The sequence below is a fragment of the Centroberyx gerrardi genome, chromosome 14 (assembly GCF_048128805.1).
Source record: "Centroberyx gerrardi isolate f3 chromosome 14, fCenGer3.hap1.cur.20231027, whole genome shotgun sequence".
Taxonomy (NCBI): Eukaryota; Metazoa; Chordata; class Actinopteri; order Beryciformes; family Berycidae; genus Centroberyx; species Centroberyx gerrardi.
The window spans coordinates 30,201,955-30,227,340 of NC_136010.1; the positions used below are offsets into that span (position 1 = coordinate 30,201,955).

At 40.0% G+C, this 25,386-nt stretch overlaps 1 protein-coding gene across 2 annotated transcripts; it reads left to right on the forward strand.

Annotated features, from left to right (window-relative positions):
- The first annotated feature begins 1,167 nt into the window (after positions 1 to 1,167).
- stk35 (serine/threonine kinase 35) lies at positions 1,168 to 23,981 on the forward strand. 2 transcript variants are annotated; one of them, XM_071897795.2, is made up of 4 exons: positions 1,168 to 1,889; positions 4,862 to 5,683; positions 15,611 to 17,579; positions 17,650 to 18,700. In XM_071897795.2, exons 1-2 carry the CDS (start codon positions 1,343 to 1,345, stop codon positions 5,608 to 5,610), a joined length of 1,296 nt encoding a protein of 431 aa, XP_071753896.1. In that variant the 5' UTR covers positions 1,168 to 1,342; the 3' UTR covers positions 5,611 to 5,683; positions 15,611 to 17,579; positions 17,650 to 18,700. The 2 variants fall into 2 exon arrangements, with proteins under 2 accessions (XP_071753896.1, XP_071753897.1); XM_071897796.2 differs by lacking the exons at positions 15,611 to 17,579; positions 17,650 to 18,700 and adding an exon at positions 23,885 to 23,981.
- The last annotated feature ends 1,405 nt before the right edge of the window (positions 23,982 to 25,386 follow it).

Below are 25,386 nucleotides of genomic sequence, written 5' to 3' on the forward strand. Positions count from 1 at the left end.
GAATCAGTACCCTCTTTTAAATCATTTCTTTAAACTTGCTTTTATGTGATTCCTTTTATACCATTATTTTTACTTTTACATTGTTTTTACCCTCTGTTCTTATCCTATTATCTTGTGGTGCCTTCTTGTTTTTATTTTTTAAATGTTTTATAAGATTGATGTTTGCTTTTGTTTCACTGTTAAAGCACTGTAAATGTTTTTAAAAAAGTGCTACACAAATAAAATGTAGTAGTAGCAGTACTATTAGTAGTAGTAGTAGTAGTAGTAGTACAGCGGTAGTAGTAGTAATAGTAGCAGTACCAATAGTAGTAGTAGCAGTAATAGAAGTAGCAGCAGTAGTAATGGTGGTAGCAGTATTAATAGTAGTATCAGTAGCCTAATAATAGTAGTAGTAGCAGTATATTATTATTATTATTATCATTAGGCTATTAGTATTATTTAGTTGATTTTTTGAGTTGATTTAAAGAAGTGCTATACAAATCTAGTAATAATGATAATAATAATAATAATAATAATAATAATAGTAATAGTAATAATAATAATGGTTTCTCTAATTTTAAAACGTACAAACATAACTTGAATTTCTCCCTATTCCATCTTTGGTCTATCCCTTGTTGAACCGGTAGTGTAGGCTATAACTGTGTGTTAGCCTGACTCAGCCCCATGCCTCGGTACACGTGTCCTGTGTTCACATGTTAGTCCATGCTGGTACGGAACAGCAGGACAAGGATAGAGGAAACGACACTAATACATGTTTAGTCATTTCATATCCACATTACAAATCCATAGTAAGAATGGAGCCAAATCACTGCTGGTGTAGTATTTCAAAAATAAAAACACATGTGGCGTGTTCTGTAGCCATTCTCCACCTCTATGACCATATGGGCTTTCCCTCATTTACATCCCACTGGCACAAAATAATACGACCATAACACTGTTTTTACGTCTTATACACACTGTAACTTGCATATGTCGGCTGCATGTTATGAAATAATATGTTGATATATTATTGCTATAAGCTTGGTTAACAATATTGAGTAGATGACATAGATTTGTGCAAACTGCTCCGCCCATAAACGTGTTGTGGAGCTGCAGATTAAGCCACTCCCACTGTTCTGTCTTTGTACTTTGAGAGCTGGAACATTTTGTTTATGAAGCCAAATTAGTTCATACAGCTAGACAGCCTGCCTCACTTTCGAAGCGTTTTAATTTAACATAAAAACACAAGTCAGGACCGACAAACTGGCGTTTAACCCCTCCAAAAACAACCAAGTAAACGTCAGGAGGTCAAACTTTCCAAGCTTTGAATTAAAGTAATGAAAGATAAACACGTTTTCCCTTCATGCTTATTTTCAACAAAAAAGAAGGCATGGATATTTGCGACGGGAAGAAGAGAAGAAAGGTAAGCGGCGGTGTGCGGGGCTGCAGGCGGAGCGTGGCCGGAAAGATGAGGCGGGAGACGGGCAAAGTCCTCCGCTCTCTGACGGTGGAGGACAACAACCACCCGGAGCCCATGGAGGAGGAGGATGACGACGACTGCTTCTCCATCAGCTTCCTCAGAAACGACCGGCTGGAACCTGCCGTGGTGGTGGCTCCCCGGTACAGCTTGTTACGGGAGGTCGGACGGGGAAGCTACGGGGTGGTGTATGAGGCTATAGCCCGGAAAACAGGAGCCAGGGTGGCGGTGAAGAGGCTCCAGTGCGACGCCCCGGAAAACGTGGAGCTGGCACTGGCCGAGTTCTGGGCCCTGGCCAGCCTAGAGGACAGACACCAGAATGTGGTACAGCTGGAGGAGTGTGTCCTGCAAAGGAACGGCCTGGCTCAGAAGATGAGCCATGGCAATAAGAGGTCCAAACAGTACCTGCGACTGGTGGAGACCTCACTCAAAGGTACACTGTCTCCATTTAGTTTTATGTATTTTTATTTCTATTTCTATTCATTTTAATATAATACTCTTCAGTAATATATATAATATATAAAAGTACATCAAGAAACATAAAGATAAACCAATAAAAGCGAGCTCTAATTGCTAAATTACTGAAATGTCCTCACATAAGCAAGTCTATAAAAGGGTTTTAGTAAGTGATTTAAAAAGTGATAGTGATTTTGCCAGCCTGAGCTGCTCAAGCAAAAGTCTCGGCCCTGATGTTAAAGCCTTATTGTTTTTAATCTGGTCAAATTAAATTTAACTACAAAATAAACTCTATGTCTTTGTTGTCATCTTGTGATTACACTGATGACCACACTGACCAGGACCCTGTCAGTAACACTGCATTGCAACCAAAATAATACTGTCCCTGTTGGACTAAACCAAGCTCAGCCACTGTTTAACTTAGACAACTTTGCTTCTTATATTAATTTCCCTCACTTTAGATAAAGAATATGATTAGCTATATTAATGGTGCTTAATAATAGTAATTTTGCATTGATTTGTATTGGTTTGAATGACAATTATGGTTGTTATGCTTGTGCTAGTATGTAAACAAATGGTTATTTTATATTCTATTTAATTTCTTCATTCATTGATGAACGATTTTGTCAGCAAGTGAATTTAATCAGACCATCGTTCACTTTTCAGGAAGATATCTGAATATGACTTCCCCATACATTACCCTAGTATAGTCTAGGCACTGAAAGTACACTGTGTTACTCTCAGCTCACAAGAGAACACAGTGTACTAGTTGGCAGCAGGTTAATCCATTCTTTGTTGACTGAATCTTTAAATACTGGACAATTAGCTGAAAGTCTAATTTTGGATATTGTAATGAAATATTGTGACATTATCTTGTGGAACTTACATTTTTATTCACTTCTATTTATATTATTCTTATCAAACCAATTTGACCTACTTATGGCTTCCTCTTTCCTCTTAGTAGTTGCTCATTAGGCCTAACAGATAGCAGCTGTTTTTTTTGTTTTGTTTTGATAACATTCTCCATTGGTGGCCCATTGCTGAATCTTGCTGTTAATCTCTAGGATTACCATTGAACCAATGCACAGCCTTTGCTACCCTTCTTTTAATAGTCTGTTATGTAAGTGTCACCATTCAGGCTATTCCTCTTGTCATCTAATGAAATATTAATCTTGAGCTGACTTCTTTTGCAGCCATCATGTGATAATACAGAATGAGTATATTTGTGTGATTTTGATCTCAACATTGGAGGATGTCTTTTTATCCATTTGTCCTCCAACCTTTTGTCTTGGACAACTTAACCTAGCTTCTAAAGCTGAAAGCACAATGGTCAGCAGCCACAGTAGAGCAACCCATAATGAAGCATGTCTAAGTTTCGAGTCAGTTTGACGATGCCATAGGTAGCAACACTGAGGTCAGTATACTTTATTGATAATTTTGAAAGCCAGTTTCACTGCTGCCTCAAAGTTAAGTTGCATTGCTGAGACCTGCAACATCAGGAAGTGTTCCCATCTGATTGTCAGATGTTGTGACAGAAATCTTTTATTCATCTTTTTCAGTTTCCCACTTAATCAACATTCTCTAGCTCGGAAATAAGGTGTTGAATATTTGTCTGGTTTGATGAAAAAGTTTTAGATGCCGTTCTTCATAGGTTTTGATAATGAAACTGATCAGCAAGCTGCTTAATCAGTGGACTTTATGATGTGATTTGTGTTAAAGCTGTATTAGTATGATTGTTGGTGGTTATTATTGACGGGTTGTGATCATGCCCTGCTGAAATGATGACTAGAGTCTATTCTAACCTGAGTTCACCCAGCCCTCCCATATCTAGAGAATCTGCTGAATAAGCTTTAGCCTCCAATGTGGGCTGCGGACGGATTACCTGTGTTTTTACTGCGCCTCACTCTTTGGAAACACTCCAAGATACCAGACAAAAACCACCACAATGTCCAGTACTTACAGTCCTACCATAATGTATTTAGATAGTTCAGCACAGTTTATTCAAGCAACAGGTTCCATTTGCTTCAAGTCCATTGTTGCTACTGAAATATACAGGGAAGGCAGCAAGGTTTGTGGTTTCAAACTATCAGAAGAAACTGCATTCCAAGACTCAGTGCCTTTTTAATGTAAAACTGACACAACCTAATTTAGTTGCAATGAAAGACAGTTGCTAGAGTGCTACTCTGTCTTCAATCTGTATGGAGTAAATGAGCAAATCAGCAAAACACCATTTATTAGGTGCTCGGGGGGACCATTCTTTATAAGAACCAGGCTCTGTGTGCTCGTTTGTGCGTTTATTCATGCGTTTGTTTTTGTATGACAATTGTTGCCCCTAATTCCCCTAAGCACACTTGTTTTAGTTTGAGAGACACCTCTCTCCCTGTGGCTTGGAATTACAAACTATTGCTATTGCTGAAATGCATCCCTAGGGGAAAAAAACATGATCTGTTTGACAAGCTGTTTCAGGACATATAAAGTACCTGTCAGTTATCAAACTTTTTCCTCTTCTTTACTTGCATAACTATTTGGGTTGTATCGGAGTTCTGAAAACCACATAGATCCAACTTTGGAAAGGACACTTGTGTATACATAGTGTGTAAACATCCATATTCTTACACATTAATCTATTTTATTTTATTATATTATTAGAGTGTATGGGACACATATAGTTCATATATAGTGACCAATGGGTGGTCAGATTGATGAGACAGCAGTCAGCCATCAAGCCTCATAGCTCAGCCGGAAAATAATTAGCAGGTTGGCTTGGTCACCAACCATGCTGCACCGGATTGTTAGATAGTGAAAGCTGCACTGTACTGGGGCAGCTTCAGTGGTATTGAGCTCTAATGCACTGATCAAATGTCATGTGTCCACTGTCAAGTTTGTTTGCTTGCTGCTACCAACTCCCTAATGACGTGATATCTCTCCTCCTCAATCTGCATGCTGTAGGTGAGCGCATCCTGGGTTACCCAGAGGAGCCGTGCTACCTGTGGTTTGTCATGGAGTTTTGTGAGGGCGGGGATCTCAACCAGTACATCCTGTCTCGCCGACCCGATCCCCGCACCAACAAGAGCTTCATGCGCCAGCTGACGAGTGCTGTGGCTTTCCTGCACAAGAACAACATTGTTCATCGCGATCTCAAGCCAGACAACATACTAATTTCACAGAAGTCCGGCTCACCAGTTTTGAAAGTGGCGGACTTTGGCCTCAGTAAGGTTTGCGCTGGTCTCAGCTCCGGTGGCAAAGATGGTGAAGAGTACCCTGCAGCAGGCAGGAGCGGCAGAGGCAACAACCAGAATAATGTGGTCAACGTCAACAAGTTCTGGTTGTCATCAGCCTGCGGCTCGGACTTCTACATGGCACCTGAGGTGTGGGAGGGCCACTACACGGCCAAGGCTGACATCTTTGCCCTGGGCATCATCATCTGGGCAATGATCGAGCGGATCACTTTCATCGACGCAGAGTCCAAGCGTGAACTGCTGGGCACCTACATTCGGCAAGGCACGGAGATTGTACCTGTCGGGGAGGCACTATTGGAGAACCCCAAGATGGTTCTCCACATCCCTCAGAAGACCAGGAGCTCAATGTCTGAGGGAGTGAAGAAGCTTCTCCAGGACATGCTAGCTGTCAACCCTCAGGACCGACCCGATGCCTTCCAATTGGAGGTGCGGATGGACCAAGTCACATGTGCTGCGTGACAACCCCCACCATCCCAGCCCCTTTCCTTTTTTTACCCTAACCGGTCAAAGAAGGGACCTCTTCCCTTCCCAGGTAAGCTTGACCTCCTTTCTAACACTCACACAAATGCAATAGAGTCAACTATTGTTAACTACTTGGTCTTGGTTACCCTTGGTTGACAACAGCTAATCCTCATTACAGCTAACACCTTTAGCCTTTCTTTGCCCTCACTACTGGTTGGGATGTCTCTCATTCAAAAGCCACTGGTTTTGTGAAATCACTGGTTGTTGTGGTTGACTACTGTTTAGTATATCTGGTAGATCTTTCTTGTTTTTCTCAGGTTTGCTTTGCTTTAAAAAAAGCTATTAGCAAGTCTTCGTTACTGCCACACTAAAACAGTGAAAGCGCTGTACCAAGCCAGGTTGACATTAATTCGAGGTCTGTTCTCTTCTCATGAGGGCAGGATTTGGCCTAGCAGTTCTGCATAGTCAAAAGCAGGACATTAACTCAGAGACAGCAGAGAGATTTGGGTTTCCTATAGGATAATACCAGGCACAGTTTGTCTGTTTGATGTATGAACGTAGGCTTTAACATGATGCGTCCTGGGTGATAGGATTGTAATCAGACATAATACAGTAAAATCCAGGTGTAAATGCACCCAAGACACACTGAAGATCCGATCAGCCAAGCCATCTCCGGAGGTGGTCAGAGACGAATTTGGCCACACTAACAACAAAGTGTAAATGCAGTGCCTTTCCAGTCAACATATAGGAGCAATGTAAATGGAAATGAACTTTTGTGCACAAATCCAACCAGGAAACACATGCACACACAGGAGTCAGGCAGCTAAGGTAGTAACATACTGGTCAAAAATGGATTGTCAGAGTGCTCATGGATGGGGAAGAAGTGAAACGAGGAGGGAAAGGGAAATCGGATTTCAATGTGTATACCACAGATATATTTTAATGCCAGGGTTAAATATAATCCAGCTACATCGGATCTAGACATTAGGGGCCAAAGATCCTTCACAGTTAGTGTGTCTCTGCCCATGACTGTTTTGTCTGTCTGTCTGTCTGTCTGTCTCTCTCTCTCTCACTTTCTCTGTCTCTCTCTCTCTCCCTCTCTCCCTCTCCCTCCCTCCCGTCTCACTCACACACACATTCACACTCTAACTCTGTGGTTTTAATCAAAGCCAGGCTATTTCCCCTTAGGGCCAAAGTGTACCCTGTTTGATTCCCAGTGCCAATACAAAAACCCTCCTCCCTTCAGCCCGCATAGCTTTGCTCTTGCATCGCCCTCTTCATCCCCCTGAGGGCATTTTTACACACCGTTCCTCAACTAAGAGCAAACGCCCTTCCTTTCCTTTGTCTTTAACAACATAGATTTGTGTGTACATGTATAAGTTACCAAGGTTTTATCTGTGTCCTCCAATGAGGCTGCTGGCTTGACTTCAGTGTCTCACAGCATGTACTTTCTCTCTTGTTAATCCTATTTCCTCGATCATGTCGTAGGAAGCTCTGGAAGAAGTCAGCAATACCAGTAGAGCTTAGTAAGAGACTAGACCAGCATGTGGTCTGATGTCTTTACCTGAGACCTGTCCTCCACTTCCCAGGGATAAATACATCGCCTTATCTCGAGGCTAAACTAGGTTGGGTGACGCCCATGGCCTTGACATTGAACTAGCAAGCTGATGTTATTTGACTCAGTTGCTGTACATGCTCTATCCTTGCAGTAGAACGGATTTAGTTGACTCACTGATCGAGATGCCATTAAAGGATAACGCTGGTGTTTTTTAATGCATTTCTTACCATCAACAAATCCTATGAAAATAACAAAATCAACAATGCGTTTGCTCTACTCCCGTTACTTTCTGACTTCTCCCTTCCCGCTTTAGCCTTCAACCCGGAAGTCATTGGCTCCAATTGTAAGCTAAAAACCTTTAAATACAGCTCACAAAGACATAGTTTCTATTTTAAAAATTGCTAACGGTTACCACGAAAAGTCAGGCTGTTGTAGTTATTACCAAATCAAATTCAAATGGGAACAAATTCTTCATTATGCCGGGGACTATTTTCGGTGCTACGGAACTACTTTCCTGAGATCGCAAACGTCTTTACGGTCGGCTTATTAAGTTGTTTGAGGAAAAAGTCGGCCGGCCTGGTGCATCGCAATGATGAAATATGCTGCCAGAGCAACAGCATGGCTCTTTGACGTGTTTTTAATAGTGTTTTTAATACAGTAGAGTTCTATGACTACGGAGACATGGCTTTATTGGGAATCGGCTACATGGACGAGACTTGTTGGCAAAACAAAATCATTGCTGATTTTGTTATTTTCATAGGATTTGTTGACGGTAAGAAATGCATTAAAAAACACCAGCGTTATCCTTTAAGACTACACATTTGAAACAAGGAAAAGGAAGCCCATCATGGTCATTGTGTTTCCTTGCTGGCAGTGACTAGGAGAGTCCAAGGTGCACTGATATTGGCCTTTCACAGACTGGAAAAAAAATCTTTTACAAATCCCAAGAAGGTTGTGTATGATGCTCTTTAGGTCTTTAGAGGGCTATGTACGGTATACGATTTATATTTAAGATGCAATAAGTATGATTTTTACTGTCCATAGTACAAAATGACCATAAGATATCTGCGCGAGTTGATAGGGTTGTTGATTGATACTAATTACCAGTGACTCAATGATTACTTGGCCAGGTGCTGAGATTTCTGGCTTTCAAAACTAATTTTCCAGTTCATACTCTGTTTTGGAAATAACCCCCCTTGGAAATTACCCCTCCTGCAATGGTGACATTGGAGAAAAGTGCCCCTTTAAGAGATTTTAATTGTCTCAGTTTGTTATGTAGAGCGGAAACTCCTTCCAGCTCCCTAAAACTCCATTAAAGACATATGAGTGAATGTTTAGTGACCCAAAAATCCAGTCTGTTGCTTTTAAACTTGAACTCTCCACTGACTGGGGCTAAGCTGGGGCGCTTGTTTGAGAAGTATGGTCTTCGATCTAGCAACCCCCCCCCCCCCCCATGGTAACCCCTATTGTACGACCCTCACCACCCTCGCCCCCTATGATGTAACACCTCCTGGCTCCCAGCTGTCCACTAGATTGTGTGGAGGGACTCAGAAGGCACCATTGCATGCCAGTCAACTGCTGTTGAATGGCCTCATTCCCTCCAGCAGTATGATGGGATAGCATGTTATGCAACTGGCCCATGGCCCTGCACTGGTTCAATGGGAGAACCTGTCATCTGCTGGAGAGAGGGGGATTAGTGGCTGTAAACATAGAGAGAGGGGAGGGCGATAGCTTGTGTGTGTGAGTGTGTTAGGAGGTGGTGATTAAAGGAGGCGATACCTGATGACAGCAGAGTAAAGACATGGAGGTAAAAATCCAAATCTTTTTGCCGCTGTCAAACTAGTGGGAGTGGATTAGACATCCTGAACTGATGGTGAGATCATCATCATTTCACTATGGAGCCTCATGTAAACACACACCAACACACAAAAACAATCTTTGTCTTTTTTGGGTTATACTGATACATTGGTTTGACGATATATGGGGCCGATATTGGTCCTTTATTAAAAATGGGAACTGGTTCAGTCTGTGTGGTCCATCTCTGATATGATGGATATGATTCTTCTTCTTCTTCTTCTTCTTCTTCTTCTTCTTCTTCTTCTTCTTCTTCTTCCGTTGCTTGTTGCTGTAGTTGCATTTAAGGGCCCATATGGTATAATAATAATGTGTTTTTTTTTCATTATTATTATTTTTTGTGGCTTTTTGCCTTCATTTGATAGTTCAGTAGAGGTTGCTAGGAAAGTGAGAGCATAGAGAGAGGGGGGGATGCCACTGGAGCGCCGCATAATAATATGTTATAGATTTTTTTTTTGTAGGTTTCATCAGTTATTTGACTGGAAAGTGGTGGAAACTTCATTTGTTTTCTTGAAACCCTGTATTTTGTTGTATTTGCATGCCATTAACATATAAAGACTAGGGCTGCCCCCTAATAGTCGACCAATAGTCTTAGTCGACCAAGTTTTCATTGGTCAGTTAGTCGCAGGAAAACCCCCCCCCCCCCAAAAAAAAACCCCTCAAACTCCATTCGGGAGCTGCGCCTTGTCGTTAAAAAGTTATTAGACCAGGGTTGCACTTGGCGGGTGTATTGCTGGGGACCCAAGGACGTGCAGTGTCGGATTTGGTGCAATTTGGACATGCGACACGTTCAATATTAATAAACTTTGAATAAACAAGCGGACAGCGCTCTGTGCAGCAGCAGGGCTCAAAGCAAGCGACTGATAGCCTATGCCTATTGTGTGGTTTTTTTGGGTGAACCAGAGTGTATTTCACCGGTGTTTCTGACTGCTAGAAGCCGCGACTTGGGTGTGTTTTAAAAAAAAAAAAAATTGAAATAATTAAATTAATATCATAAACGTGCGACGACTAGTCGACTAATGGCTTGAACTAACGACTACTAGTCGACTAGGAAAATCTTTGGTCAGGGGCAGCCCTAATAAAGACCATATAACATGTAAAAAAAAAAACAAATTACAACTATACAGTCTGGATACAATAACTTCTGGTTGGCTTAAATGGGTATTATTATTAATAGTATTAGTACTAGTCATGGTAGTAGCAGTAGTATTCTGGGTTTCAATGGAGAGTTTTGGTATCCTATGCTCTAAATGCTGTTTCAAAGGCTTTTCCACACAGATAAGAATTAAATTATGAGGGGAAACACTGAATACTTGGAATTTTTTTCTGGTATGAAAATGGTCAAAATTAAAAATGTAGAATACCAGCACAAAATATCACTTCACCACTTCATCACTATCACAGCCTTCAGTACAAAAATATCAGTAAAGTATCAGTCTTCAAAAACCCATATGGTTGAAACCCTGGTTGAGCGGCATTACCATGCTTTCTCACCCATAAACTGCGTTCGCCCCTCCCTCCTTACCTCCCTCCCTCCCTGTCTTCCCCTGGACAATGAGGATGCTCCTCCTGGTCGAGGGCTTATGGAGGCATGTGTCGGGAACATTTTGTCCTCGCTCTGCCTGCCAGCCGTTAGCTGTACACTGTGCGCTGTAAGCCCTGGGCTTCCCCTCATCAGATATATAATTTTATGGGAATCCTGTTTGTTTTTGACTGTATTGTCAGGGTTTGTATGAGTTGAAGCATTTTCAGGGTGTTGTCTTGACTGTAATAAACATAGAGAAACTTAATGAAAGCAGGCCTGAACCTTGACATTTACTTGTGTTTGCATGCTGTAGATCATCAGCTGGATGCTGTACACTGCCATGTGAAGGCTGACCTATGTCTTCCATCCAACATTATAGAGATTGAGGTCTTGGACTAAACAAGGCTGGAATAGTGTACAATTTGGCAAAAGGCTAAGAAAAACCTGAGCCTGTTGTGTCTTCTCTTTTCCCTGGGTCCTTGTGAAAATCCTGCTGTTTGGACAGCAGATTCAATGCAAGGTACAGTATGTACTGTATGGGGTAAGTAGGCGGGATTAGGGGGGGTTATTACAGAGGGACGTAGAAAATGCCAGTGGGGGGGCCACCATTTATAGGATTTTGGGGAGTGAGATGAGGGCATTGGCGTACTTATTCAACGCGGGTGTTATTGAGTGAATGTGCAGGCTGTGAATATACGTATATAGGCAGTTGTAAAAGTGAGCATTCAGCTGCTGAGAAGGTAGTAAAAAGCTTTTCTGTTGGCCCTCAGGGTTTAGAGTGAGCACTGCAAAAACTAGTTCCTAGGCTAACTAGTTTCTTGAAAAATCTCTTTGTATTCTTATGTTTATTAAGAGGGTGAAACAGGACAAGAAGTAAGGTCCGTGTGAAAAGCAGAGACCAATTCAGTCACTTGGTCTTTTCCTCTTTTTTTAGCGTAAATCCATAGGGTACAACAGCACATTACCATTGTTCCCTTTACAGTTCATAAAGTGAAATGCTACCCACCCCCCACCCCTCCCACAGTGCACTGGAATAACATTGAACCTCAGCTTTTCCCCTTCACTGTCCCCATTCACAGAGCCATGGTTGAATGGTGGCAATATTGGATCTAATGGGCAGCTGTAATAACTCTAAGTTATAGATGAAAAGAGGCATGGTCAGAGTCTGTTGCAAAAAGCAGAAGTGGACCTCCTCTCTCCTCTTGAATTTGGTTTACTTTTCGATTTTTGAAGATGCCGTGTCATTGCTATAATCGACTGAGGCTCAGTGGAGGTTTTGTCACCAGCAATATTCCCATTGGAAGCTCTGTTGACATGTAATTAGTACAGAACTTCAGTAGCAGTGAAACTCAGCTCTTCAACTCCCAGACAGAAATTGTTCCAGTTAGCTGATTATGACAGACTGGTATATACATGTGACAGAGTTGCTTTGGCAATGTAACAGAGGGTGAAATATCCCCATGCGTACTTCTTCATGGGGCACACTCAAAACAATATTGATGATATTTGTGTATAACTGATATAACCCAGCATTTGATTGATGGCGATGTGCAGGAGGTCCAGTGTCAACCCAAATTAGTACAAAATTTTCACAATATATTATGGCAGGGTAAAAATTCATATTAAAACAGCTTTGGAAATGGTTTTGAACTGATATCAGAAATAGATATTTAGGTCCCAATTTCACAAAATGTTGCAGATAGCAGCAGTCTCAGCTTTCATTTTAACACTATATTTACTCTACTTTTCAACATTGGGGCAGGCCGTCGTATCAACATCTATTCAACGTCTCAATGTTTGCTTGGAATGGTTTGTCATCTCTGCATCATCTGATGAACTTTGAGGTACAAACCTAAACTTACATAGTGAACAATTTTTGTGAATGCCAGCCATGAGGAATGTGTTGGTTTGTGTACAGTACAACCACAAAACTGTCCAGCTTGTAAAAAGCCAATGTTCTTTTTCCAACTTGTAATGGTAGAGAGCAGCTACAATGTCCCAAGCTCAGAGGAAACCAACCCCCACCACTTCCCCAAAGATACCAGTCTCTGCTGGGGTTTTTTTTATGAGGTAGTCCTCTGGGTTATGCAACATCTGGCTAGCAGGTGGCTGAAGAGACAACAGTGCTCAGTTTTCTGCTGTGGTCTGACCTTTGCCTTCTTTCGCCTTATTTACACACTGATAATAACACCAACAACAACAACAACCAGAAAAATGACATGCTTACTTTAACAAGGGTTCGACCAGTATGGGTTTTTGAAAGCTGATATCATAGCAAAAAAATCCAAGTATTCAGTGTTTCCCCCAGAATTTTATTCTAGTCAGTGTCGAAAAGCGTCTGAAACAGCATTTAGACTATGGGACACTAAAAATCTCCACTGAAACCCTGGAAACTATGACTGTGTACAACATTGACCGGCCCATATCTGATTTTTGATAAAAAGTTGGCCATGTATATCAATCTTACCCTAACTAATCTGAAACATGCTGACTGCTAAATTTGCCTTTCTTTCAACTTGACTCTAACATGGTTATCTAAATCTTCATGTTAATAATTGCTCCCTATAGGGAAGTCTTTTCTCTTCCCCCCCCTCCATAGGGAGGTCAGAGGTCAGGCTGCAACCCAGCTATATGCTAGATGTATTGGAGTTGGGGTAGGTGGGCACTTGGATGCTCCTCAGTGTTTGAGGAGTTGCATAACTTTTCCATATTGGTGTGTATACTCAGGTATGGGAGGCATGCGAGCAAAATGTGTGCCTCCGGTCAGAGAGCACCAAGTTCAGACATCATTCCCTCAGAGAGGTGATTCAGAACTGCTTTGTTAAACACATGGAAAACAAGATACTCTTGAGAGCCACAGGGACCAAAACAAAATTATTAAGAAATGGTGTTTTTTTTCCCAAACAGGAAGATTGGGTTTTCCAAGAATGTTGTAACACAAAAAAATAATTTTCACTATGGAAACTAAACAGACCAAGGATTATGAATATGCACTGTATCAGACAGTTAAAGTACAGCTAAAGCATAACTCCAGCCATCCAACCTGGACTCTATTTTCCCATTTTCCATTATCCCGATAAATTCTGACCAAAATCTCATCAATTGCTTCACTATAGAGCAATTTATGTCTTGCTTACCTGGGTGCAGCTTTCCCATACAGTCCTATAGTTCCAATGGCAACCCAAAAGCACCCAAAGCATGTCTTTTGTAACATACTGATGCTCACTCTGTAATGACACACGTTTATAGTTAATTTCCAGTTTATCTATGACAACTTTCACTCTTTATTTTTCACTATTTTACACAGTGGTGCATATAGAATAAACAAGGAAGTGCTGAAGCAATCACCAAGGTAACATCAAAGGCATGAGAAAGGCATGATGAGAAAGGCATGATTTTAGATTATTTGCATTAACATCTCTTTACCAACATGTCTCATTACAGAGAAAGCAATGTGATGAAAAAGACATACTTTGGTACTTTTGTGGTTGATTGTTGGAGTGCCCATTGGCCCATTAGGACTGTATTAGAGAGCTAGGCAACCAGGCAAGCAAGAGATAAGTAGCTCTATAGTGAAGCAACTGACGAGATTTTGGTCAGAATCGATCGGTTTGATGGAAAATGAAAGGAAAATAGGGTTCAGGAGACAGAAAAAAAGGAGATGAAGTCAGCCACTTGCCTCTCCTAGATCAATAATACCTGGCTCTCAGCATTTAAGCTGCAGTATAGTTTATGGCTCAACAGCCTAGTACTGACATTGTAGGCACTAGGAGAAGAAGTTGACAGATGATGAATGAATGAATGAATCCCAGGTTCTGCAGTTGCAGAAGGGGGTAAATATATTGGGTGAGGGTCCTGCCACATATAGGGCACTGCTAAGATAATAGAGTTGTCCTAGCCAATAATTACATGAGTTTTCCCTTGTTTTTAGACACTTTTTTTTTTTCCAAAATAATACTATATCATGAGCAGTATAAGTAAATAAAAAAATTGCTGAGTTCTCCTCAGCACATTAACACATCCCATCCCCCCATTCACCACATCAAGGTATTTTCTCCGTTGTGCATGCTTCCCGCTGAGCTGACCCACTTCATACCATGTGCTGTGAGGTTATGCAACCTATGGCAAGAGGAACAAACCAGTGCTAGCCTAAGCTGTGGCACATCAGCCTGGGTTTCAACCACTGGGCTATTATTAGAGTGCAACACTGACTAAAAATGGACGGATCCATAGCTAAATGGTATCAGAGGTGTCAGTTTTTGTTTGCTGGAAGGTTACTGTATAAAAAATGCATGCTGATGGTTTTACATGTGTACTGTGACACAATCAGTGGCCTCATAAACCATCAACCAACCAGTGGCTTTGTTGGAGGCATTTGTGCTGCAGTAATGTTAAGCTTAAAGTGGTAATCCACAAGATATGTATATATATATATATATTTGGATTTTGTCTCCATCTTTGGTGCTTAGTGCTCATTGCTGTGGTGTTTTCCACTGCACTTCCCAGAGATCACTTGTCAATCAAACAGTGTGGGCAGTATTGTGACGTCTTTTTCTGTTGATGAAGTTTGAGTTTCTGTAGGTGGCGCTCTTTCTTTGTCTGTACAGCCATGGTGGCTATTGTTGCTCATGCTAACTACCCAGTTCTGTTTGTTCCAAACAAACCTGAAATGTAAAACGCATCACTTACTGTGTGCCAGAGCATTTTTCCCAGGAAAGACCTACCAGTCACCAGGTGTTTAGAACAGCAAATGTGAAAGCTTTCAAGAACTGGGAGTATATTGAATCACTATTATATTGGCAATTAAGAGTAGCAAAACATTTATTTGTATGAAAATGTTGTGGATTATTACTTTAAGACACAGATATGAATAAATTGTGAGTTTTTTTTATTATTAAAGGGTCAAATCCATTCAAAGATTTGTAATGCATTCAAAGCCTTTGATTTAGTCAAAGATGATGATCCTTAATCATGGTTTGGTAACGGTACATTTTTGGTTACAACTTTGAATTACTCTAAAGTAAACATTGTTTTATTGTTGCTTCCCTCTTTCTCTGCAGATTTGTTTACTACATGGATGTGGAATCCTATGTCTGCACAGCAATGGAAAAAGGGACTCTGAACAAACTCTGAACTGTGAAGAAAACCTCCACAATCTTAGTTCCAGTGGGAAGAAATGAATGAATGACTGGCTGAAGATTCCAAAATCCCAGGATGGGAATAGTATGCAAATCAGGTCATGATGGGTGCTTCCAGCGCCATTCGAATACAATCTGGGAATCATCACAGTAGAGCTGAGGACATTTACTGATGGGTAATGCCAGTGTCTCCAAGTGCTCACTGGGTGTGATGAGCCAGATTTTAAGACATTTTTCTTTAACTGTTGATTTTATTTTTTCCCCATTAGCCTCAACATAGACCTGCTCTTCCTTCCTTCATATCTTTATAATGGATTCGGCCATAAAGAAACGCAGCAGAAGCTGTTGCACTGGATACCAGATTTCCGGAGTAATAAGGTGAAACCATTGACTATGAATATTATGGGAACACAGCACGCCATAGGCCTCCCATACATAGAAGACACTAGCATTAACCAACCACTCTCTCCCGCCCAGTCCCTATCTCTCCCACACAACCCCTTACAACCTTGTGCCTTATTTTACCTTCATCAAATGGAGGCATAACAAATATTATTACTAAACAGTAACAATTTTTATTTTGTATGTGTGTAGAATTCACCCCTAAGTAGTAGCAGGCCTGTATCAATTCCATATATTGTGCATTTGAAACCAAACTGTGCCCTCTAGTCCCAGTAGGGGATTTGAACTGTTTTTATGGGCATTAGCTCAATCCAAAGAGCTCATGTTGGGCATATTATATATTCAGTCATTCAGCGTTGTTTAGCCCAGTATTACTGATATCAAGTTGGCTTTTGGAATTGTGTTAAGACCAAAAAACAATCATGATAATAATTTTGCTGACTAATAAGCTATTTTTGAGAAGTCTTACTTTTTTTTAACCTTGACATTTTACCATGCTTTTGCAAGAATGATACGAGTTGACATGAACTGCTGTGAAATTTGTACAAAATACTTTTAAGTTTAGGTTGTGTGTGACATTTTAAGACACTCTCAAATTGAAATTACAATTTTCATACAGTACAAGCAATGTACTTGATTGATGACTAACTTTACAGTCTTTCATTATTTAGGGATATTTTATTGAGCACTTCTAAATCCTGTCTGTACTCTACCATTTTGACTTTTGATATTGTTCTACAAAATCAACATTATTTAAATCACTGTTGGTGTGATATACATGTTTTATGGATCATTCTATGGGAACAAAATGACACCTGATCAGTATTGTGTTATCTTTGTGGCTGAATGCTTATTGGATATCTGTTTTGGGGGACTTTTCTTCAGGTGATTTGACGATTTGCTATTTGGAAGTATTCCCCAAAGTTCCCCAATCCTACAAACCCAATCTACTGGTTTTATACCCTAACTGTCCCTCCCTTCCTTTCCTCTTTATTGAAGTGCTTCGCAAAACATCAGAATGTCACATAATGCTGCGTAGAACATATTCAGGCATCAGGTGGTTGTACTGTCTGTGCTGTGAGAAAATCGTGGATAGTTCATCACTGAGCCATTTGTAGCCCTGCCACAAAAAGATGTGTTGGAAGAGATATCTGGAAATCACATGAAACAAAATAAGACGGTGACAGTGTCGAGATAGATGATGTTATTGTTTCAGACACAGACATACACACACTACAATCTTGAAGATGCATTGTAAAAGATTTTTTGTAACAGTCCACTCCTGTGGTATTTTGTCCTACAAGACTCGACCTATTCAGGTAACAGAATTTATGGTCAGATTCAAGGCCACTCATTATTGCAAATGCATCCTGGGATACTGTACCTTTTGTAAAAATACTGTCATACTGTCATAAATGGCTTCATTCATAAAATGCAAACGTGAATGTGGTACTTGGAGTGTTTGGTGGGTTTCCAGGATTTAATGGGGGTCATAGTTATAATAATAATTATATTGACCTCTATTTATAGTGCACTGTTCAAAACAGACAGTTACAAAGTCTGAAGACAAACAGTTACAAAGTGCTTAAGATGAATAAAAAAAAGGAAGCAGTAGTAAAAACATGAACAATAAATAAAAGAATAAAATGCAACGGGCAAATGCACAGAATAATTAAAACAAAAAAATAAAAACAATAGAATAGAATGTTTCAATAGTTTGGTCCTACCTCATTCTCCTAGCACTCTGGAAGGTCTTCGCTCTTGGTCTTATCTACCTTGACAGTCTCATTAGTAACCCTATTGAGTTTTAGCCTAGTTTACGATTCTGAATCAAAGGGCACTTTTCTTGAGCACAATAGATTTTTTACCTCAGACTGGATCTCTTCAATCTCGACCAACCCCTGACTGATTCTTGGTGTGGTGTTTTTGTTTTTGATAACCTGAAGCTTAGCGACAGATTACACCTAGCTTTTGCCTTTTTGATGGCTAGATAACTTCTCACACGAATGGCTCTATTATAATGTTACACTTATAGTGAACATTGTTGATTAATACTGCTTATTCTGAGCTTTTACCTAAACTAGGGTGTCACATACATGGGAAACCTCATTATTTACTCATTCAGCAGTGTTCAATATAAGAGTGTTTCTTTAAGCATCAAACCAAATGTGGCTAGACTGGATTTAGCATTGCCGTTAACTGAGGATCTTTCTGTCACGTCGGTCGCTGTATATAACTAAAACATCTTGTCCAGATGCCCTACTGTCACTGTATGTTATGAGCAGTTTAATTGAGTGTTCTTCAGAAACTTATAGTAATAATTCCACTTGAAAACACTATGCTATGCAAAATGTTTCACTGCCTCACTGTAAACTTCATAGAAAGAGCCACACCATTAAATGATTCTGTTTAATATCTTGAACCTTTTCTTTTAGTACATATTTCCAGTGTGTACAGTAATGTATCTTTCAGATGTCATGTAAAATATGAACTTTTTTGTTTTGTTTATGAAGCTGACTGGAGCCATTAGATGTTTGAGCAAAGCATCATATTTTTTGCTGTAAATATGTTTGAGAATTTGTTTTTTCTTGAAATAAATGATCAAAATTATGACTAGCACCTTTTCTGAATTATTAAGTGTGTGTCTATGTGTTGGGTTTAGTGTAGAGTTGTCCTTTTTGGGGGCAAAGTTGTCCAGCCACATTTTTGGTAGTCAATCGGAGCACATATTCCCACTGCATGTCTCTCTCTGCTTTTGAGTGTCAGAAAAAACAAAACGGAGAACTAGAACCAAAGTCTGGTTTACAGCAGTTCCAGTTGTCATGCTATCGACAGTCCTGTCATGCAGTCCACAATAGGGAGCTAACGGTGACATCTGGGAATATCATGTTATTAAAATGTTATTTAAAATTATTGTCAAAGTTGTCCCGGCTCTGTTCCAATCAATTGCCGTAAATAATATAGTTCTCCAGATGCGTGAACCTGAAAGTATGATTGGCGGATTTTCTTTATGATATGCACACAAAATTGCATCGATTGGCCAGTTTTGCTGACGGCATGTTTTACATTGTCGGTACCACTATCTTTAGCGTTACTGATTTTCAAAACTGATAGAGTGCCCTGTCTCCTCTATATAATACTGTCTCTGCTTGAACACAGTTTATTCCTTGTCTTAATGTCCATCCAGTTTAAATGAAGCAGCGGTGGAGAGGTTGTCTAACTGTTGCTTCAACTGTAGCAACTCCCCACGATAACTCTGGCTCAAGAGTCTGTTCTGCAGCGTCAGCTACAAGTGAGTATCTGTTATTATTAGGGTGGTAACAATAGGAGACCGAGGAGGCCGATATTCATAAAACTCAGCGGTAACAGCATTGTGCAGCGCAAAATCTGTGCTGCAGTTTAATTTGAGGTGATTCGTAAATTTACCTTGGTGGTGGCTATCGCTACAGAGACACTTTATCGTGCCATTATGGTCTGCAGTGGCCCAGGTGAAAGCCAATGAAAATCAATATGTAAATGTGGTGTTGCATATTAAACACCCCCGATCATCCACGCTCATGCACAAGCAGAATGGATCGCAAACTCGATAGGAAAGGCAAAGAAAGCTGTTCTCCCAGCAGAACTGTGTAGAAGTTGTGTTGAGTTGGTTGATGTTTTCAGGACTAAGCAGGTTGCCTTGGGTCTTTTTGATTTTATTTCACCTCAGATGTTGGGAATTACTGGATATTTTGAATGTACAATTGATATACTTTGGTTTGATACTTTATATTGATCAGCTTCACAGACAAAACAGGTGGCGAGCTTGAAACTAGTGCTAAGCTAGTTTCAGTTTTTAATTATAACTTGAGAAGTTGTGTCACATAAAATGCAATACATTGCATGCTGGCCAGTTTGCTAAAAAAGACTTGGTCTGGAATGTGGGTTGGTCTCTGTTGTTTCTGCCACCCAGAGTTATTCCTGCCTATTTGCTGCTCATCTGAGCATAGCAAACTGAATATTGGTTTTACAGCGTCTATGCTGTACCGTCACTGTATACTTAGGCAGAGGCACCAAATGGAGGAAGTTGTTTCCCACAGTCGTCAATAATCCTTTGGATCCTCAGCGGATTATCCCACGGGATTTGTTTATCTGTCCAAAAAATCCAGATAGGCTCCAATCTTTCATAAACTCTTTTCTACACCTCCCAAACATCAAGACTTATAGGGTGGTGATATTTTTATGTTGAGGATCATTCAAACAAACCCCAATTCAAAACACCCATGAGTTCCATTTAAAGCTGGGGTGAGCAATTTTTTGGGGGTATTTTTTTCTTGCATAGGAGAGAGCGGGGTAAGATGAGGCAGTGGGTAAGTTGAGTCACCCACTGTATCCTAGCAATGATATGATGATGTGGCCAGGCAGTTAGGAAGAGACTTCCATTTCAACATGGCTGTCATAGAACCAGGCACATAGGACAAGTAGTAAGTACATTTATGCTCATAAAATGTTTTTTTTGCAACAAAAAGTAATTTTTTTTCTGATATTAACAATAGTATTTTGATGAATAACTGCAATTTATTTATTTGTTTTGTATCTTGAACACTATAGAGCAGTGTTTCTCAGCCCAGTACTCAAAGACCCCCTGTCCTGCAACTTTTAGCTACAACTCTACTCTTGCACACCTGATTCAATTAAGGTGTCATGAGAATATAACCCTAACCCTTAAAAAAAAAAAAAAGTTGTATTTTCATTCTTCTTTTCCGAAAGTCAACATTTTGAAATATGGGTGGAAGCATTTATGTATGTCATTTATTATTGGCTCATCTTACCCCGCTCTCCCTTACTTTAAAATTCTTGCTCATTTCTCCAAAGTTGCCTACCCCACTTTAATGGTCTACAAAAAACACATTAAAGGTGATGCTTTAATAGCACAGATTGTAGCACAGGCTTGGGCAAAGTGGAAACTTGATTAGTTCAATTTAAAATGTAAACTGAAATCTATGAAGCACTGTCAGTTTGTTGTGTTGACCTGTTAACATTTCAACCTCTGAAAATGCCCTGCCCTGATTCTGCATGTTTGAGTAGGATAGGATATCATGTTCTTTGAAGTGACAATAGACAATGACATGAATATCATTTCTATTATAATGTTGTCTCATAACATCTATAATAATAATAATAATAATAATAATTATTATTATTATCATTATTATTATTATTATTATTATTATTATAACAATAATAATAATAGTAGTAGTAGTAGTGGTTTATATAGCACCTTTCTTACACAAGGACAAAGTGTTTCACAAGTTAAAAGATAATATAAAATAAAAACACAAACAAACAATAAGTACATGAAGACAGCCAATTGAAGAAAATACAGCTACAAAAGAAGCAAGCAAACCAATAGCATAAAAAAATAACCTAACTAAAAAGCTAGACTAAATAAGTGTGCTTCTAATTTGTCTTAAAAGAGGATACAGAGCTGTCCACACATATTCCTTCAGGCAATTTGTTCCAAAGTTTAGGTGCTTTGATAGCAAAGGCATGCCGATTAAAAGTAATCAATAAAATCTTAAAATCAATTCTAAAACTAAACGGCCCCTTGCCCTCTGCTGAGTTGATATAATACATCAATTGTGTAACTGACCCACTTGATTTAATAAAGACTAAATAAAAAATAAAACACATCTATGACTTCTGCCCATAATATCATCCAGTGTAAATCAGAGGACAGTGATCCTACTGACTGACTGAAAAAGTGGAAGACCCCCTGCTGTGAGTGTAAGGAATATGTGGACAAAGTCAAGTTATTTATCCTAAATATCTTCATACGCGATTATGACTGTCACATCCCAGTCATGATGGGAAACAAAGCCCAGCTGCCAATGCCCCAGACAACCGCTGAGCTCAGCAAATCTGATTAGCATGTTGGATTAATACTCTGTCTGATGTATGCCAGGCACACACATACACACACACAGCAGACAATGTGTCAGTGTGTTCTGTTCTCATGCTCAGCTGGGTACACAATGTACTCAGGGTGTAGGAGCAGCAAGGAATGGTGGGAGGGGCGACAGGGCAGTGAAATTGAGCTAAAAGGCGCGGGGGGTGGGGGATTTACAAGAGGTTGCTGAATCGGGAGTCCTAATGTGTAAAGATGGAAACAGCTGTGACATGAGCACTTATCCAATCCAATAGGTTCAGTGTAGTTCAATAGATTCAGTTCAGTTAATAAAGCACCACTTGTAGTCACCAAAAAAGCTACTTTTGTTTATATTTACGTATATAACAATTCAGACATCATCCTGCAAGTGATATCAGACCAATCCTGAAACTAATGTTTGCTATGTGGAGATTCCATTGAGATGTAATGATATAAACCAATATCCACCCAAGTGGGCCAGCTATGTTGCTGTTTTCACCTCTTTTCTAAAGCTTGTTGTCAAATTCTGGTCAGGAACGAAGCTCCTCCCGGCCCATTCAGTAGCTTTCCAGTTTTTTAAACTAGCTTCGCACCTCCCTTGCTATTTAAAAGCGGCCCTCTCCCCCTCCCATTCCTGAAAATGTTCTAATAATGGCGGAATCGATGAAGCGAGTGTTCTTTGGGCAATTTACCACCAAAATATAGCCTACACATGTAGGGTGTAGGCCAGATGATCCCTACTGATTGGAACTCAGACATTCTTCAGTTCTTGTAGCCACGGCTGGTTCTGCGACCAAGAGCTCTTTCAAACTGCCTGTGGAGTGGACATGGGGTTTAAAGGATAACGCTGGTGTTTTTTTAATGCATTTCTTACCATCAACAAATAGTATGAAAATAACAACATCAACAATGCGTTTGCTCTACTCCCATTACTTTCCGACTTCCCACGTACCGTTTTTAGCCTTCAACCCGGAAGTCATTGGCTCCAATTGTGAGCTAAAAACCTTTAAATACAGCACACAAAGACATAGTTTCTATTTTAAAAATCGCTAACTGTTACCATGAAAAGTCAGGCTATTGTAATTATTACCAAATCAAATTCAAATGGGAACAAATTCTTCATTACGGTGGGGACTATTTTCGGTGCTATGGAACTACTTTCCTGAGATGGAAAACGTGTTTACGGACGGCTTATTAAGTTGTTTGAGGAAAAAGTCGGCTGGCCTGGTGCATCGCGATGATGAAATATGCTGCCAGAGCAGCATCATGGCTCTTTGACGTGTTTTTAATAGTTTTTTTAATACAATGGAGTTCTATGGCTACTGAGACATGGCTTTATTGGGCATCGGCTACATGGACGAGACTTGTTGGCAGAACAAAATCATTGCTGATTTTGTTATTTTCATAGGATTTGTTGACGGTAAGAAATGCATTAAAAAACACCAGCCTTATCCTTTAAGGCTGGAGGTACCATCATGACCTTTGACCAGCTGGCTCTGGCTGCCCCCAAAGGACAGGGCACTATTCTGCTGTCAGGACCCTGCAAGGGCAGAAGGGTGCACAGGCACTTTGGCAAAGCCCCTGGAATGCCACACCAAGCTCATGTCTGCTCCAAGGGCAGGAAGTTCGAAAGAGCTTGTGGTCGCAGAGCCAGCCGTAGCTACAGTGCTCCTTCCTTCCATCTAACTGTTAATGCTGGCAGAAATAATCAAGGCATCTTGCTAGCCTACTGTTATTGTTAACGTTTGGGTTCACCACTACTGCTAGGAAGCTAACATCACAGTGAGTGTTATTTTCCCTGTGTGTGTGAGTATCTAGTAGAGTTGAGTGTGTGAGTGAGTGACAGGGCCTCCACTGAGTTAATCTTCTCACTGTCTCTGTCCCTCCAGCATCCCTTCCTGCCCCTTCCAGACCTCAAAGGAGCCAAAGAGGGAGGGAAAAAACAGAAGTGGGGGAGTTAGAAGAGAAGAAGACATGGAAACTAGTCTCAGTCTATGTAAGCACAGCCATTTCTTTCTGATTTTTTTTTTTTCTCTCAGTGAACCGTTAACCATTGTCCCTTCACAACTACAAAGCTTCTCTCTCTCTCCTATCTCCATTGTCTCTTCCCATGCAAGAATGAAAATGGACAGGATGCTGAGGATGAACTGGTCAAAAGTGAAGATGGCATGTCATCTGTCCCAGATGTCAAGTAGCATGCCAAGCACAACAAGCTGGTCTGGATGAAGCCAATGATGACTTTGACCTGAATAAATTACATTGAAGTTCCATGATCAGTGATGTCTTCATTTTAGGACAGTGGAGATTAATTACATTGTGTGGCTAATATGACTTATTCTGAGGGAATGTATTAAAAGTAGCCACAACTTAGCAAGTCAAGGTCAAAAGGTAAAACCAAGGAGCACCAAGTTGTTTAAACAATAATGTATAAGCTGCAGTATATTTTCCTTTACTCTTGTTTATCTGTTACAGAATGGTATAGTCTTTGTTTGCAGAGATCTGCCAATTAAAACACTGACCCAATTACTTGGCTTTGTGTGGTAGGACTGTCTTTTTGTTGTATATATATATATACACATGTTAGTGGGGTGCATTTATTGATTATGTTCATGGTACTGTGTGAGTTATTTTTTAAACTTGATTGTATTATTGAAGCATTTGTTTTACTAGCACACAGTTGACCTTGGCTCATGACTACACATTTCTTTTATTTAGGCCTACATGGGTCTATTGTTGATTTTCATAAGGTCAAATAATAAAAACAGAACTTAGACCAAACAGAATGGGCTTTTTTTTTTAGTGCAAAAACAATGTAGAATGGTATATTATATTGCTTACACAAATATACCCTTAAAGTGAAATTAAATAGTATAATTCCACTAAAATGTCCCTGGCAGATGGTAGAATGAGTCTCATAGATGTTGTTGTCTAATGGTAAATTGGTATATTTTCATTAATTTTTCTTCTATGCCTCAGTATGCTGTGTAATTGTTATGAACATCCTTATTATGTAGTAATTCATATATATTCATACTTTAATTTATATATTTAGGGGTCCAAGCATGTAGTGCTGGTCACGTTTTGGCCAATAACTTCTGAATTGCTTGACACGGAAACAAAATGTTTTTTTCCATAGATTCCTTGGATCAAGCCAAATCAAGTACATGTAGTGTAGTCAATTTCCACCATATTGGATTTTCCACCATTTAGTGTTTTATGAAAAACCTTTTCCTGCTACTTCTTCAAGTTTTTACTTTTGCCTCCAAAATGTGTGCACCACACTATCAGACCAAGCTACATAAAGATTCATTTTTTTTAGTTCAGTTTAATGACATGGCTACAATTTACCAACAAACTTGATAAAGTATGTGGCTAAGCAGAAAAATGATCA